Source organism: Leguminivora glycinivorella, chromosome Z (assembly GCF_023078275.1).
Source record: "Leguminivora glycinivorella isolate SPB_JAAS2020 chromosome Z, LegGlyc_1.1, whole genome shotgun sequence".
In the NCBI taxonomy this organism is placed as follows: domain Eukaryota; kingdom Metazoa; phylum Arthropoda; class Insecta; order Lepidoptera; family Tortricidae; genus Leguminivora; species Leguminivora glycinivorella.
The window spans coordinates 37,151,838-37,167,399 of record NC_062998.1 but is presented as its reverse complement, the minus strand read 5'-3'; the positions used below and the strand labels follow the sequence as shown (position 1 = coordinate 37,167,399).

General features: G+C 36.7%; 1 protein-coding gene across 2 annotated transcripts in view; it reads left to right on the top strand.

Annotated features, from left to right (window-relative positions):
- Positions 1-1,012, top strand: part of LOC125241044 (proton-coupled amino acid transporter-like protein pathetic) — a 44,952-nt gene extending 43,940 nt beyond the window's left edge. For both annotated transcript variants that reach the window (XM_048149323.1, XM_048149324.1), the window contains exon 9: positions 147-1,012. In XM_048149323.1, the coding sequence (XP_048005280.1) occupies positions 147-555 (409 nt within the window). In that variant the 3' untranslated portion in view covers positions 556-1,012. The remainder of the gene's footprint in view (positions 1-146) is intronic.
- The last annotated feature ends 14,550 nt before the right edge of the window (positions 1,013-15,562 follow it).

Sequence of the window (15,562 nt, the reverse complement as noted above, 5' to 3'; positions counted from 1 at the left end):
TTAAATAAATTGATGGATTTGATTTAGTTTGAGGTGTTACAATCAGTATTTTGTTTGTGTTGGTGTGGTGAAAATTTTATAGATGTATTAAATAGGCTTTAGATGACATCGAAAACAATAAGAAAATGAATTGTGATTTGTTACAGCCCTGCCCAAATAGTGAAAATCTCGATCGCCATAGCAGTGTACTGCACGTTCGGGCTACAGTTCTTCGTGTGCGTGGACATAATGTGGAGCTGCATCAAGGACAAGTTCACGAAGCGGCCCGACCTGGCCGACTACGTGATGCGCACCATCATGGTGACGCTGTGCGTGATGCTGGCCGTCGCCGTGCCCACCATCGGCCCCTTCATGGGCGTCATCGGAGCCTTCTGCTTCTCCATCCTGGGCCTCATAGCGCCCGCCTTCATCGAGGTTATCACCTACTGGGACATCGGCTTCGGTCCCTGCAAATTTTTAATTTGGAAAAACATTCTTGTGCTCATATTTGGGCTATTTGCGCTCGTATTCGGCACGAAAGACGCAATTTTCGACATAATAAAAGCATATTCCTAGTGGGTGGGTTTTTAGTGAGTGTTAGAATGGACAGATAATGCCCGCCAATACGGTGTGCAGCAGTCTTCTTGCCGCGGGACATTCACGTCATAGCCTGGCCGTGCGTAGCCTGGCCAGCAAAAAGTACCGACCTATTGTGGCTAAGCAGTCTAAGCGCTAAGCATTCTGTTTCATAATTAGCTTTTACAACATAATTTAAGCCTTAGTTACAATTATCAAAAACTAATTTATTATATGCAACTATTAACAATGATTTATATTGACAACGATATTGATAATGGTGCTACATACTATGAAACACAGGGAAATTCATATGATTAAGCACGGAGTTTTATTGTAATGAAGATATTCTTATCAGAAAACGTATTCTTATCAAAAAAAAATTGCATTCCTGTCCCAGATTTGAGGAGAGTAAGATTGATTAGATGTCCGGCTAGCTAAATTAAAAAAAGCAAAAATAGCACACTCAATGAAGCCTATCTCGCGGGAAATAATTCGTGTATAGGCGAATTTTGGCATAGTTGTAGGGAATGGTGTTCTAATCCACATACTCAAAGTACTGATGGGTAGGGGAGGAGCTAACGGGTGGAGGGGGGTGTAAAGGTCCCTTTTTTTAGTTTTTCGCGAATAACTCTTAAACTGTGGCACATAGCAAAAAATGTTCTGAAACACAAGTAATCTTCATAAAATTCTCTACAAAAAAGTCTTATACACTTTTTATCTGGGACCAATCGTTCATGAGATATGAAAGGTAAAAGATGGACAATAAAGGAATAAACTCATTTGTTTATGAACAATACGTTTATTCTTATAGAGACGCGGTAGCGTGTCAAGCCAGGTTCAAGTAACAAAAGTAGCAAGCAGCACCGTGTGTAATATTACACGAACCGTTTGGAGCCACATTTGACCCCCTTCTAACTCAAAAACTATTTCACATAAACGTGTTATAATGCCACGTAAAAAGAAACCAACGCGCGTAGTAAAAGTATGAGCTATAAGCGCTACTCAATAAGCCCGGTACTAGCAGCCCGCCTTAGTGCGTTTTCACACTATCCGATCCGATATCGGATGTCGGAAGGATTTCAAAGGCAAAAATCCAAGACGGCGCCTTAAATGTACGGGATATCGGTCCTACTTCCGATATCGGATCGGATAATAAATGTGAAAACGCACTTACCCCGCGCGCGCGCGCAGCCCTTTATAAGCCACCGCGCGGCCGGCGCTCGCTCATCCCAGTCGCGCGCCTGCTTGAATATTGAATGCACGTGCTAAACTTACCTCTAATTTAGGAAAATTTTACTTATTGAATCCGAAAAAAAAGGCGTACAAATATATTTGTATTTAACGTACAATTTATTTACCACCTACTGAATGGGGATGAACTAGAAGAGGCGATGGCATATTAAAGCCAGTGACAACCAACGACCCAGTGGCACCTGACTCCATTCTCAAAACTATATTTTGCCGATGCAAGACTGGGTGTGGGGTGCGATGCGGCTGCCGAAAAGCAGGAATTGCCTGTTCCAGTGTCTGTGGTGTATGCTCGAGAGCATGCACTAACGGAGCTCCCATCGAAGTAGAGACGGAAGATAGTTAGGAATTTTATTTATGAATTTATCCCATTAAAGCAATACTGGGCGGTCATGATGCTTTGCTCGTCAAGTCAGCTACAATGTGATCGGATCGCTGCGCGAGACAAACTGAGCGAGCGCTGCTGTAATGTCGTTCAACACCCCTGCTGGGGTGTGAGTAGCCCCTTCCGCGCTGGGCGCTATGGGGGCTGTATCTGGTCACGCCCCATCCTTGTGGGGCGGTCTTACGTCGACGTTTTGAGGACGACTGGGATGAGCGAGCGCCGGCCACGCGGTGGCTTATAAAGGGCTGTGCGCGCGCGCGGGATAAGTGCGTTTTCACATTATCCGATCCGATATCGGAAGTAGGACCGATATCCCGTACATTTAAGGCGCCGTCTTGGATTTTTGTCTTTGAAATCCTTCCGACATCCGATATCGGATCGGATAATGTGAAAACGCACTAAGGCGGGCTACTAGTACCGGGCTTATTGAGGAGCGCTTATAGCTCATACTTTTACTACGCGCGTTGGTTTCTTTTTACGTTGCATTATAACACGTTTATGTGAAATAGTTTTTGAGTTAGAAGGGGGTCAAATGTGGCTCCAAACGGTTCGTGTAATATTACACACGGTGCTGCTTGCTACTTTTGTTACTTGAACCTGGCTTGACACGCTACCGCGTCTCTATAAGAATAAACGTATTGTTCATAAACAAATGAGTTTATTCCTTTATTGTCCATCTTTTCCCTTCCATATCTCATGAACGATTGGTCCCAGATAAAACTTGTATAGGACTTTATGTAGAGAATTTTATGAAGATTACTTGTGTTTCAGAACATTTTTTGCTATGTGCCACAGTTTAAGAGTTATTCGCGAAAAACTAAAAAAAGGGACCTTTACACCCCCCTCCACCCGTTAGCTCCTCCCCTACCCATCAGTACTTTGAGTATGTGGATTAGAACACCATTCCCTACAACTATGCCAAAATTCGCCTATACACGAATTATTTCCGCCGACGGACAGTTAAATGTCTTCGTTAGGCGTGCTAAAACAGGTGTTAAAGTGCCTATAATTTTAGAACTATAACTTTTAAGATTAAAAATTTTAAAATATGAAATGTAAAGTGTATACCTAGGTACCTAACTAATATACCGCAACGCTCAGACGATTGGTACGACTTTACTGTGGTTGGTATCGTACGGTTGAAGAATTTTGCTTTGTATTTTGTGCTCATGAAGTAAAATCTAAAGAAAATATTAAATTTTAAGTAATAGGTAGTTTTGAACTACCTATTACTTAAAATTTAATATTTTCTTCTGTTTTAGACTTTAACTAGAAATCATGGCATCGTGCAACCTACATACAAAATAACAATGCACATCTCAATACAGAAAAACAGTACAATCGTCTGAATAAGTGGATGAGTGTAAAAGCACAATAAACGGTGTACCTGTCCGCATTTCTCGCGCTTAGTCGTCGCGGCTGCATCCGTATGGCGAATCATATTCTATTCGATGGAACAAGCTTCAGACCCTACCAAAGTAAAGGTCCGGTACGCCAGTCTAATAGTGCTTAGAGAACCATGCAGCCACTGTCCGCGGCGTCGGGCGTCCATCACGTCACGAGCGGCAGAGCCACTGGACGTGGTCCGCGGCGGGTCAGAACGACCGAGGTCTTAGCTGCTGTTCAAGTTACTACCTGCATTGACAGTACCTAGTTATCATTAGTTATCGGTAATACGTAGTCAATTTCACGGCAGCGTAATCGAGTAGTAAAAAGTTAACCTTTAATAAAATTATTATAATTCCAGCCGAATTTACACCGCTGCCATGAAACTACCTACCTGGGTACCGATCAATTGTTTATTGGCATTCGCTAACTGCCGATTTAACGGCAAAGATGTCAATATTTTATTTTCTAATTCTAGAAAGACACTTCTAACATGTTGTTATTTACTCTATGAAATAAAAAAAAAACCAGAGCCGACGTTGCATTTACTAGTGTTCTGTGAGAAACTACCTACAATCTACTGTTGAAATTAAGTGATATAAGGTACTTATTTGTTATTATTTAGCAAGTAGGTTTTAAGCCATGCTTGAAACCTTGGCGATTGGTTTGCAATGTGCCTGTGTAAATCGGAGTCTAATAGCAAAATCTAATAATTTTACTTTTTTAACCGCCTTCCAAATCTCAAGGGAAGGGGTTCTCAATTCGTCTGTAATTTTTTTTTTTAAATGTTTGTTCCTCGATATCTCCGTCGTTACTGGACCGATTTAAAAAAAAAAATTTTTGATTGAATGTATATGCATACAGATTGGTCCCATTTTTCTCAGAACCCAGTTCTGGTGGTGGGATCCTGGAGAAATAAGGGAATTCCTCAAATCTGAAAGGCATACATATGGTGATTTTTGTATTTTTAAAGGAACAGCATGCATTTACGTACGGAACAGTGACATTTGGTGCAGTGGAACTCCTGATGATGGTCAGAATGGAACTCCTCAAATCTGAACGGCACACTTGACTTTGGTATTTTTATAAGAACAGCATGCACTTACGTCCAGAACAGTGACATTTGGTGCAGTGGAACTGCTGATGAAGAGTGAGCCGCCCCTGGTTAGAGTTCCGTTCTGATAATCATTCTCATCTGTAAGTACTTCAGAATCATCCAAATTTCAAAATCGGTTCAGAAATGACGGAGATATCGAATAACGAACATTAAAAAATATACAGACGAATTGATAACATAATCCAACATTTGAAAGTATTTATCACCAGAACCCCAAAGGAAGGCGGTTTTTTTTTCTTAAAAATTATTTAAGGTAACTGTACACTATTCCGGGATAGTAAAATGTGGTACATTATTCCGGGATACTTTGATTTTTGTCGCAAAATAAGGAAACTATCAGTAAAATCTTAATTTAAGGCAGTATTTTATTAACTATAGATCAAATAGAACCGAAAAAGTCGATTTTCGAATATCTATCGCATCTTTTGAAGCCGTGAGGTACCTCCAAACGCGTCAGTCGCAACCACGCAGTGGTTTCTATGGGCGTGTTTGACGGTGAGCTTAACGCGGCAGCGGAACTTCGTAAGGGTTTACTGTGATGCGGGTAAGTGTATTTATATTAAATTTGTATCATAATTGTCTTATAGTTATTAAAATACATTTATATCATCTTTTCAAATTAATTTAAAGCATATTTTAATAAAAATACCCGCTCCCGGAATAATGTACACCATTTTGACGCGGTGTACATAATTGCGGGAGTATCACGGAATAACGGAAACACAGTCCGCAATGTTTTTATGTTTTATTACTATTTGCGGTGAAGTATATTTATATATTTGATGTAAATATATTGAGTAAAGATTACAGATTATAGTGACATAATTACGGTACATATATTTTTTAGATTTTAGTCTCATAATTGAGTACGATATGTATACTTGTTGAATAATACGTGCGAAATATTGGAGTGTGGCATCGACATTAAATTTGTTTTATTTCACAAAATTAAAGCACAAAAGTTACTTATTTCGATGTTTTGAGTATAATTGCCTATATAATCTTCCAATGTACTAAGAAAAAAATCTTGTTTGTCTTTTAATATAGCCTTCGTTTTAACTGCCGTAATTAAGTACACGACTTTATATGAGTGTATCTTATTCCGGTATGCCTATATAAAGTGTATTAAAATATAAAAACACAAAATAAGGTATAGAGACCCGACTATTATGTTTTTAAACTTCCTTAGTTAGCTAAATATCTTTATACCACATATTGGTTTGTCCGTCAGTCAGTCTGTCCGTCTACGATTTAGCTCAATTATTATTAGTACTAGAAAGCTAAAATTTAGATGAGGATAATATATAATATATATAAATATATAGTACAAATTCGTCGGACAGGCAATCTGTGTAAGAACGGCCTATAATATTTATTTATTGGGTACTAGTTATTTATATATACATACTTGAATAACGTATCACCACCATATATGTATATGGTGTAGCTCAGTGATCACCAGTACCAAAAAACTGAAATTTTCACGAGTACCGTGCAATTTATATAACCGGCAATAGCTTCTGGATTGAAATTAAATTTTGAAAAAAAAAACCCCGACATTGTAAAGCGTTTTTCATCAAACATGGCTAAGAAGACTCTCGGCTAATTCAGCTTTCAAACGAAACAAACTAATCTAAATCGGTTCATCCATTCGAAAGCGATGCCTTAGACAGACAGTAAAACTTATAACACCCTGTCATTATATCATACAATACATAGTTATACCGTAAAATATCATATTTCTCATCCCACCCCAACCCATCAAAACATTGCCAATTATAAAAAATACACTCAATATAAGCATTTAAGCAACTATCAAAACGATATGTGCATTTATATATTTATGTAAACAATATTTTTAATTCGTTTTTTTACATTATGTTTCAACAACGTGGACTTTAAAGGTATCCCGTAATTACGTACAACGACTCCCGGAATTGAAGCCATACCAAAATTGTATCCCGGAATAATGGGCAAACTAAGGGTTAAGAAAAACAACGGTAATTTTTATAAATTAGAAGTTACGATACAAAATGGTGTCTTAAATCCATCGTAGAAGACTTATCCTTAAAATAAAATAATTAACACGACTAGAAACTTCGCATTTTTTTACAATCCTCACTCAAAGTAGGAAACGTCTTAAGTTCCCGTAATATGGGACAGTTACCTTAATACACTTCGCTATCCACAGTGTCCGCGATCGATGTAGCCACCCATAGTGTCAGCTGCACCATTTAATAATAGACCGGTGCGATAAAATGTGTTCATTAAATTGATTGTTTACTTAACCCGATTCGTTACCATATAAAATTTCTTTTTTTACATCTAATTATAAATATCTATAATTTTAAATTACAATTATATTACAAATTACAACTGTCCAAGAAAGATGCTAAGGTGACCAAAACAGTAAGTATTTCTGCCTTATGTAGGTACATATTACAATAATCCTTACCGATATCAACTTTGTACGGTATACAATATTGTATTATATGTGATTGTAGTTGGCTTGGCATATTTAAACTTCTAATGACAAGTAGGTATATAGTCTGTGTCTTAATTTTATAAAATCAATTAGGCAGTAAGCAAAAGAAGCGTACCTTTGAAGTGTTATTTGTGTAACTTGGCAAACAAAGGGTAGAAATAAGGATTTGAAGCAGAAAATAAGTACCTAATTGTGGGTTGGAATCGGTCCAAAAATGTGCTACAAAATTTTAATAATTTCTAATGGAACAAATGTATGATGTATGATGTGATTGATGAGTACATATGTGTGTATGAGATAATATTTTCCCTTAAAAAATTTTCTTTTTGAAAAATTAACTCGAAAACTCTTGTAAATCATTAATTCGGCTGTGAGTGTGGCGGACTTACAAGTAACGTAGGTAACGTCGTCACCTTAGATACTTCCTAAGGAGGCAACGTTTCTTTTATATGCTGATCAATTGTGTACATAATTAATTATATTTTTGAACGTTGATTCTATAATAACCGAATTTAGCATGGGTTCCCTAATGGCGGCGCCCAGTATCTGAGGCAGTACTCCTCACCTCGTTTGTTACCGCTATATTTCAAATAATCGTCAATTTTTATTTCGGTGCCCTACCATCGACATAAAATTTTAAAAAGCGTCGCCGCCTGCCAAAGATTAGGAATCCTGGAATATACCTACTATTGAAGTTCCTATTCGACCCATCATAACTATATATGTATTTTTTCAACCAGAGCGCCCGTAGGTACAGTTACTGTCCATAAAATACTGTCTTCGGCCGATCTTAAGATCCGGTAGAATGTAGATCATGAAAATCTTATATAAGTATATCGTGAAAAGTGGAAATCCTTTTCTTGTGTCTAGTTAGCATTTCAAGCATCTAAAGCCATTTCACGAACCTTTCCCGCTTATATATACACAATATAATACTATCATCAAAACATTACACAGGAAGTTTACGATCAGCCACCGACTTAAAGATTATATCGCAGTGAATATGGTGCTCCTAAACGCCTGTGCAAATTCCGATTGTTAAGCACTAATTATATATATACATATATAATAAATATCGACTGTAAGAGGGTCATGTAATTTTAAATATTTTAGATATTATTATTATAATGAATTATAAATTGTACAATCATGTGTTTGTTTTATTATATATAAACTAAGTGATATATCCCACCAGTTGTACTTTACTTAGTTAGTCCCCAATAGAATTCTAAGTCATTTTAAACTTTCGGAAACTGGGTTAATGGTTAGAATCCCTCTATATACCCACTTCACTTGTTACCATCAAATTTTGTAGGAATTACTAAGTATTTCTTATCTTATATTAGTAGTTTTAACTGGTAAAATATAACATGTTTATTACCTAATACCTACTATAAAGAATGTAGGTAAGATACGAGTTCAATAACAATAAAAGATGCTCGCAGGGTGGAAAATGGAAGTTAAACATACTTACATTACATACATAAGACGCGAGTTGGCACAGTGACTGTAAACATTCAAATACTCCATGCACGGCCATGGAGTCTAGCTGCCAAGAGCACTAGTTCCTAGGTACGAGGTGTGGTCCAAAAGTTTCCGGCCTAACAAAGAAAGGGCCTACATATCATTATTTTTTTATATTTTTGATATAAGTAATTTCCTCTGTTACAACGCACTTTTCAAATCCCTTTAAAATCTTCTCTATCACCTAATAAAAATAATAAAGATTTTCGTCCTGAAAATCGGCCTAAACCGCACGGGTCTCTTCGTCGACCGAATTTTTTTTCTACGTCAGTCTACCTTAAGTTTTTAGAATAGCCACTTGGGGTCACGTCTCTAATATAAGGTGGGTAACAATTTTTTTTTGAAGACTCATTTCGTCACAGCAACCTTGTAAAATGAAGCAGCGTGAACCGGAACATTGCAGCGGAAACGCCTTTGTGTCTCTGCTAAGTTTTTAAAGACTACAACTGGTAAAAAAATATTGCGTAGTATCTGCTATTTACCGTAGTCTACCCTTATTTTAAGTCAATCGTTAGAATTTCGTGACAACCCTAGAATACCGTAGCCTTTATCTTTTTCGTGCATTTTGTGACCGAGGTTGTTCTAATGGTTCTAGGCGACTTTTCACCACGACGTTGTCACTCATTAATTTTCTTTTCTTAACAGCCGCCCATATCTGAAGGAAGGTGGTTCTCAATTCGTCTGTATGCTTTTTTTTATGTTTGTTATTCGATATCTCCGTCGTTACTGGACCAATTTTGATTTATTTTTATTTTTATTGAACCAATCTATATGTATATACATATACATACATACAGATTTGTCCCATTTTTACCAGAACCCAGTTTTGATGATGGGATCCTGAAGAAATCGAGGGAACTCCTGAAATGTTACAGGCATACATACGGTGATTTTTTTTTTTTATAAGAACATCATGCATTTACGTTCAGAACAGTGACATTTGGCGCAGTGAAACTGCTGATGATGATCAGAACGGAACTCCTCAAATCTGAACGGCACGCTTAGGTATTTTAATAAGAACAGTATGAAAATTACGTTCAGAACAGTGACATTTGGTGCAGTGGATGGTGATCAGAACGGAACTCCTCAACGACTCAGCAAGCTTCGTGACCTAAACATGGTACTCGACTGAAAAGCTTTGTATTAAGACGGCCCTGACTAGCAGAAATAACCTGTATTAAATTACATAAACTATAGTAGGTAATTATAACATTTATAACCATTGACAAATCATGTTTCAAAAAGAATCTGTTTAATGTTCATGACACAACTTAACTCTCAATTAAAAATAACACTAAATATAAGAAGTATAGGTACAGTCAGCCAAGAAAGTGGTTTACCAATTTTCGACTCTGTTTCAAACACAAGGTCGAAAAGGTAAACCACCACCACCACTTTTCTTTCCGACTGTACCAACAAAGGTAATGATTAGGTACATACCTAGATGTTTATGTCCATCGATGGTAGGTATATGCACAGGTAGGTAATTTATTTCATACTACTTAGTTGGCATGCCTCCATTACTATGCTGTCAGTACAGTAACAGTTCAGGCAGGCAATCATGGTCGCGCGATAAATGATATAACATCAGGCCGTCCCTTTCGCACTATTTGTAAGTGCGTTAGGGACGGCCTGATGTTCTATCGTTTATCGCGCGACCATGCTATCGGTGCAGATTCCCGACATACCTACTGGGATTTGTCAAAGTCGAATTTTAAAGAATTTAGATAGAACTAAATAAACGCATCAGTATTTGAACTGAACTTATTGACGATAGAGAGAACTAGTCCCATCTGGGTGGCTAGCCGAATGGCACAATCGCTCACGAAACGCTCACGAAACGAAGCGCTAGTAGATATCTATCTCTATCGCGCTTGCGTATTGGCGCGACAGAGCCAGCGGCGTATCGCTTTCGTTTGGCGTCGGAGAAATGCCATTCGGCTACGGGGCCTGGCGAGCAAGAGACGTTCGACAGAAGCATTGCGCATTGACAGTTTTTATTACATACTAGCTTTTGCCCGCGGCTTCGCTCGCGTTAGAAAGACAAAAAGTAGCCTATGTCACTCTCCGTCCCTTCAACTATATCCGCTTAAAAAATCACGTCAATTCGTCGCTCCGTTTTGCCGTGAAAGACGGACAAACAAACAGACACACACACTTTCCCATTTATAATATTAGTAAGTATAAGTATGGATGAGATTACTTGCCTTGAACTTTTCATCGAGTTTAACGTCCCCCTAGTACGAGAAACCAATAAGAAAACTTTTATTTGAAATTCTTCGTTACCTGCAATTTTTATAAAAGAGGGTTATATAATTAATAATGCTAAGGGGAAGTTCATTCATTATTGTTTAGGCTCACCTACGCCCGCCCCCACATACAAATATCCAAATTAAGATGTAAGACGATGACAGCAATAAACTTGGCAAATAATTGTGTTGCGTTTGAAGGTATTTTTCCCTTTTCTAGCTCTGAAACACGTGTAATACCAGTGGGTAAAATCGCATTTTATCCACTAGTGTATGGAAAGAACAGACAAATAATAATAATCTCCAAGATGAAAAAAAGAATATTTAAATATAATTAAAGAAATATTTATATAAAACATCGGAACGGCCTTACCCTACTAAATGCCAATCGTATAAGTACGTACATAATAAGATACAACAAAAATACTTAAAAAATAATGTCTTAACAATCATCCTTAATTTAGAAATGGCACAGGTTTTTGTAAACAAAACTGGACGTTATAAATTTATTTGTATATACCGAGTAAGCAAAAAATAGTAATTCTAGCATATCACACATAATTACTTACTGCGCTAATGATGATTAATAATAATAATTTTTAACTGGCAAAGGTTCTCTATAGTTAGGACCTTAACATATTTAAAGTCCCTGGCCGTACCCCTAGACGGAGTGAAGCGAGGTTTGAAGGTCCGTTTTTTCATTTTGCTTAAATCTCAAAAATTATTAAAATTTTGACAGTTGTCGGTTACTGGCTTTTTTATTTAATTGGACATTTTTATACAGACTTACTTATAATTGCAAATATCGCAGGTTAAAATCGAATATCGCAACTGTTATATGTATAGTCGACTATTTAGGTGACGTCTCCAGTGCGCAAATTAAACGTTCAGGTGAAAAAAATGACCAAGATTTCAAAAACTCGTAGAGGTTGATGTTGGTGTCACCTTATAGCCAGTTTGCTTCGAGACCACTGGGACAACGCTGTTCTTGAAACGTCGGAGGTCCGAAATCAATTATAAAATAATATGTAGTGCGTACTCTACATTTTAGAGAGTTTACAATATGGTTACCGTGTGACTTACCTACTCTAATATTAGGCAACCAATCACTATCATACTGCACTGCTTACTTAAGTAACAATAAGTTGGGAATTAGGAGTTTTGAGTTGTTACCTACTTTCTGTTCAAGTCAATTCTTATGGTACCAGTATGATGTCCTGATCCTGACAAATATATGAGATGACAATAGTGAAAATAATGGAGGTGTTGTGCTGTCAAGAAACAACCGACGCGACGTCTGCAATTTCTCTATTGCCGTTGCCGCCATTTCACTTGTTGCCTAACCTGTTACTAACCCCTAATATAATTTGTGTTCAACTTAATATATATCGTCACTACTTTGAAAACATCTCGTATCTCACACTGCATTGCATACATACTTATTACATTTTTCTTTTCATTGACAGAAGATACAAGTTTTTTTCAAAGTAGTGACGATATACATATATAAACGCACGCCTGTATTCCTAAAACGGGTAGGAAGAGCACATCAAACTGCTGAAGTTTCAGCGCCACTCTTAATTAAGTTTCTTATTGAATTGAAAGATAACGAAATTATGATTGTTTTCAAGACTATTTATTTAGTGAAAATCGATATCTAGAAACCTATTAGGCAAAGTTTCAATCTAGATAAGTAGGTCCCTAATACCGAGTTTAAACAGAAACCAGTCGAACTTGTACATTTTTTTATATATATTAAAAGCAAAGCTGCTTCAAATTCTCCAGCATTAAAATGCACGTGTTAAAAAAAATCCAATATTAATTTAGGTTTCACATTTTTATTTACTGTTGTTCAGGTGTTCAAGGACTAATCTTTAAACAGTCCTGCGCTTTTGTTGACAATATGGAAGTTCCTATATAAACATTGAGAACGTTTTCGCTACAAGATACTGATTATTAAAATGCGGACGACAGATGTTTTCAATTTGTACAAAAAAAAATACCTACATGTGTATGCTTACTTTAAAAAAATACTGTTCTGAAATGTTTGTAACATATTTACATTTATTTAATTATATATGGGAAAAAATATATTTATTATCTAGGTATGTATTTCAATGGAGCGAAATGTTATATGATAATGTTATGATATACAAGTATTTAAAGAGATTCAGGTTAAATCACATTTCATTGAACATTTATACTATCATCAAGATTTAAATAAATAGTGTTTGAAGTTACATTTATTTAGTCAAGTTTTATACTTGTAGGTTGTATTCGTTAGGTGTGCAATGTGCAATCAATAGTACAATATTTCGTAACCATATAAATGCAAGTATAATCGCTAAAGACTAAACTTATACTATATCGTGATTTGTAACATGAATGTATGAAACGATGTTTGATAGATTTAACTATAACTTTAACATTTATAACTGATGCCGTATGACAGTTGCAGTCTATAAAAAGGCGACAAATCTGTAAAGTGCACATTATGTTGACAAATGGCACCTTTTGTTCAAAGTTACGTAACGCCTATATGTATTTCTCTGCTTTTCTCGGAATAAAACATTTATAATGCGTATTATAAAATAGTAGATATAAAAAATTATAATGTTTTTGTATTGGGGCGACAAAATTAAAACGTGATTAATGAATAGTATAAGCAATGATTTTGAAAATACGATCCAATATGTCATTATCATAACCTTTTATAGGGGACATAATCCACGCGAGCATGACTGCATCCCAAAAAAAAACCGAGATCGTTTTTGTTCCACATGATACGACTTCCTTAAAATATACTATAATAACATAATTATTAGCCCCCGCTAATCGCTAAACGATTCACTTACGTAACGTACCCATTCAGCATGAAATCTGGAAAAGGTTTTCAACGTGTAAAAGTAAGAAAACACATTTAACCGATTTTTCACACCGAACTTGTATAGAAAGTGCTATGAGAACAATGTTTTGTATTAATAAACATTAAAATTAAATAGTAATGATATCTGACTGCAGATTTTTAGTCTATTGTGCTTACCTATTATATCTGTCAATAAATACGGTAAATATTATTATCGGCATTGGATTCGTTCTCTTGAAATTATAGTCAATCGAGAAGAACACTATGTCTAACGTCCTATGACTGAAAGCGACGACTATTTTTAGGGTTCCGTAGTCAACTAGGAACCCTTATAGTTTCGCCATGTCTGTCTGTCCGTCCGTACGTCCGTCCGTCCGTCCGTCCGTCCGTCTGTCCGCGGATAATCTCAGTAACCGTAAGCACTAGAAAGCTGAAATTTGGTACCAATATGTATATCAATCACGCCAACAAAGTGCAAAAATAAAAAATGGAAAAAAATGTTTTATTAGGGTACCCCCCCTACATGTAAAGTGGGGGCGGATATTTTTTTTCATTCCAACCCCAACGTGTGATATACTGTTGGATAGGTATTTAAAAATGAAGAAGGGTTTACTAAGATCGTTTTTTGATAATATTAATATTTTCGGAAATAATCGCTTCTAAAGGAAAAAAAAGTGCGCCCCCCCCCCCCTCTAACTTTTGAACCCTATGTTCAAAACATATGAAAAAAATTACAATAGTAGATCTTTATAAAAACTTTCTAGGGAAATTGTTTTGAACTTGATAGGTTCAGTAGTTTTTGAGAAAAATACAGAAAACTACGGAACCCTACACTGAGCGTGGCCCGACACGCTCTTGCCCGGTTTTTAGTGTAAACATTTTGTGGAAACGGATTGAAGATGCAGGTTTATTTATAATATTCTTGTCTCGTTTTTATTTACAAAAGTGACCGAACGAAATCCGGGTCAGGGGAATATACCAACATGAGCATTGCTCGGTTCCAATTGATTTAGATTAGACATTCCGCATAAGTACTTTTACTTTTCAGTATCATCCATCTTCAATAGACGCATTTACACCAACTGACGCATTTGTCCTTATACGATAAATACCTAATTTCGTACTATAGAGAATCCAACAGCCTTTCGTTTTTTTATTTGCTGACAGAAATAAGCGTTACGATAATTTAGATATAGAATAATATGTTCTACATAAATATCTGCACTCCAGTATAACCATATTATAATAACCATTAGGATCAAACAATCCTGCGAACCTAATCGTTCACTAAAAACCTATTTGAGGAAATTATTGCTTATCACATTGCTTTCTACAAAATAAACGCTTAATTAGTCAATTTTGATCCTGTACATCTATAAAGACAGCTGTACTCATGGGGCCAACGGTTGGACCAACCCTTCGACCAACCCCTTGGCCAAGCGTGTAGTGGGCTACTTGGCCGTACGTTGGCAGTTGGCGCCAGCGCTGGCCGGCCAACCGACTGGTGTCGGTTTTTTGTCCACACATCAAAGGACCTTGGCGCCAGTGGCTAACTGCGTTCACACGTTGGCGCCTCATTCAGTTTGTCGTCAGCCGTCAGAGGGACAGTAGTGAAAGATTTACGAAAATAATAAGTTTATCTATGCTAATAATAGTGTTGATTTTAGGAAATACAATACTCTTGCAATTTTTTAATGTATTGCCTAAAAAAGATAAATGTGCTTAATCAGAATATTAAAAAAAT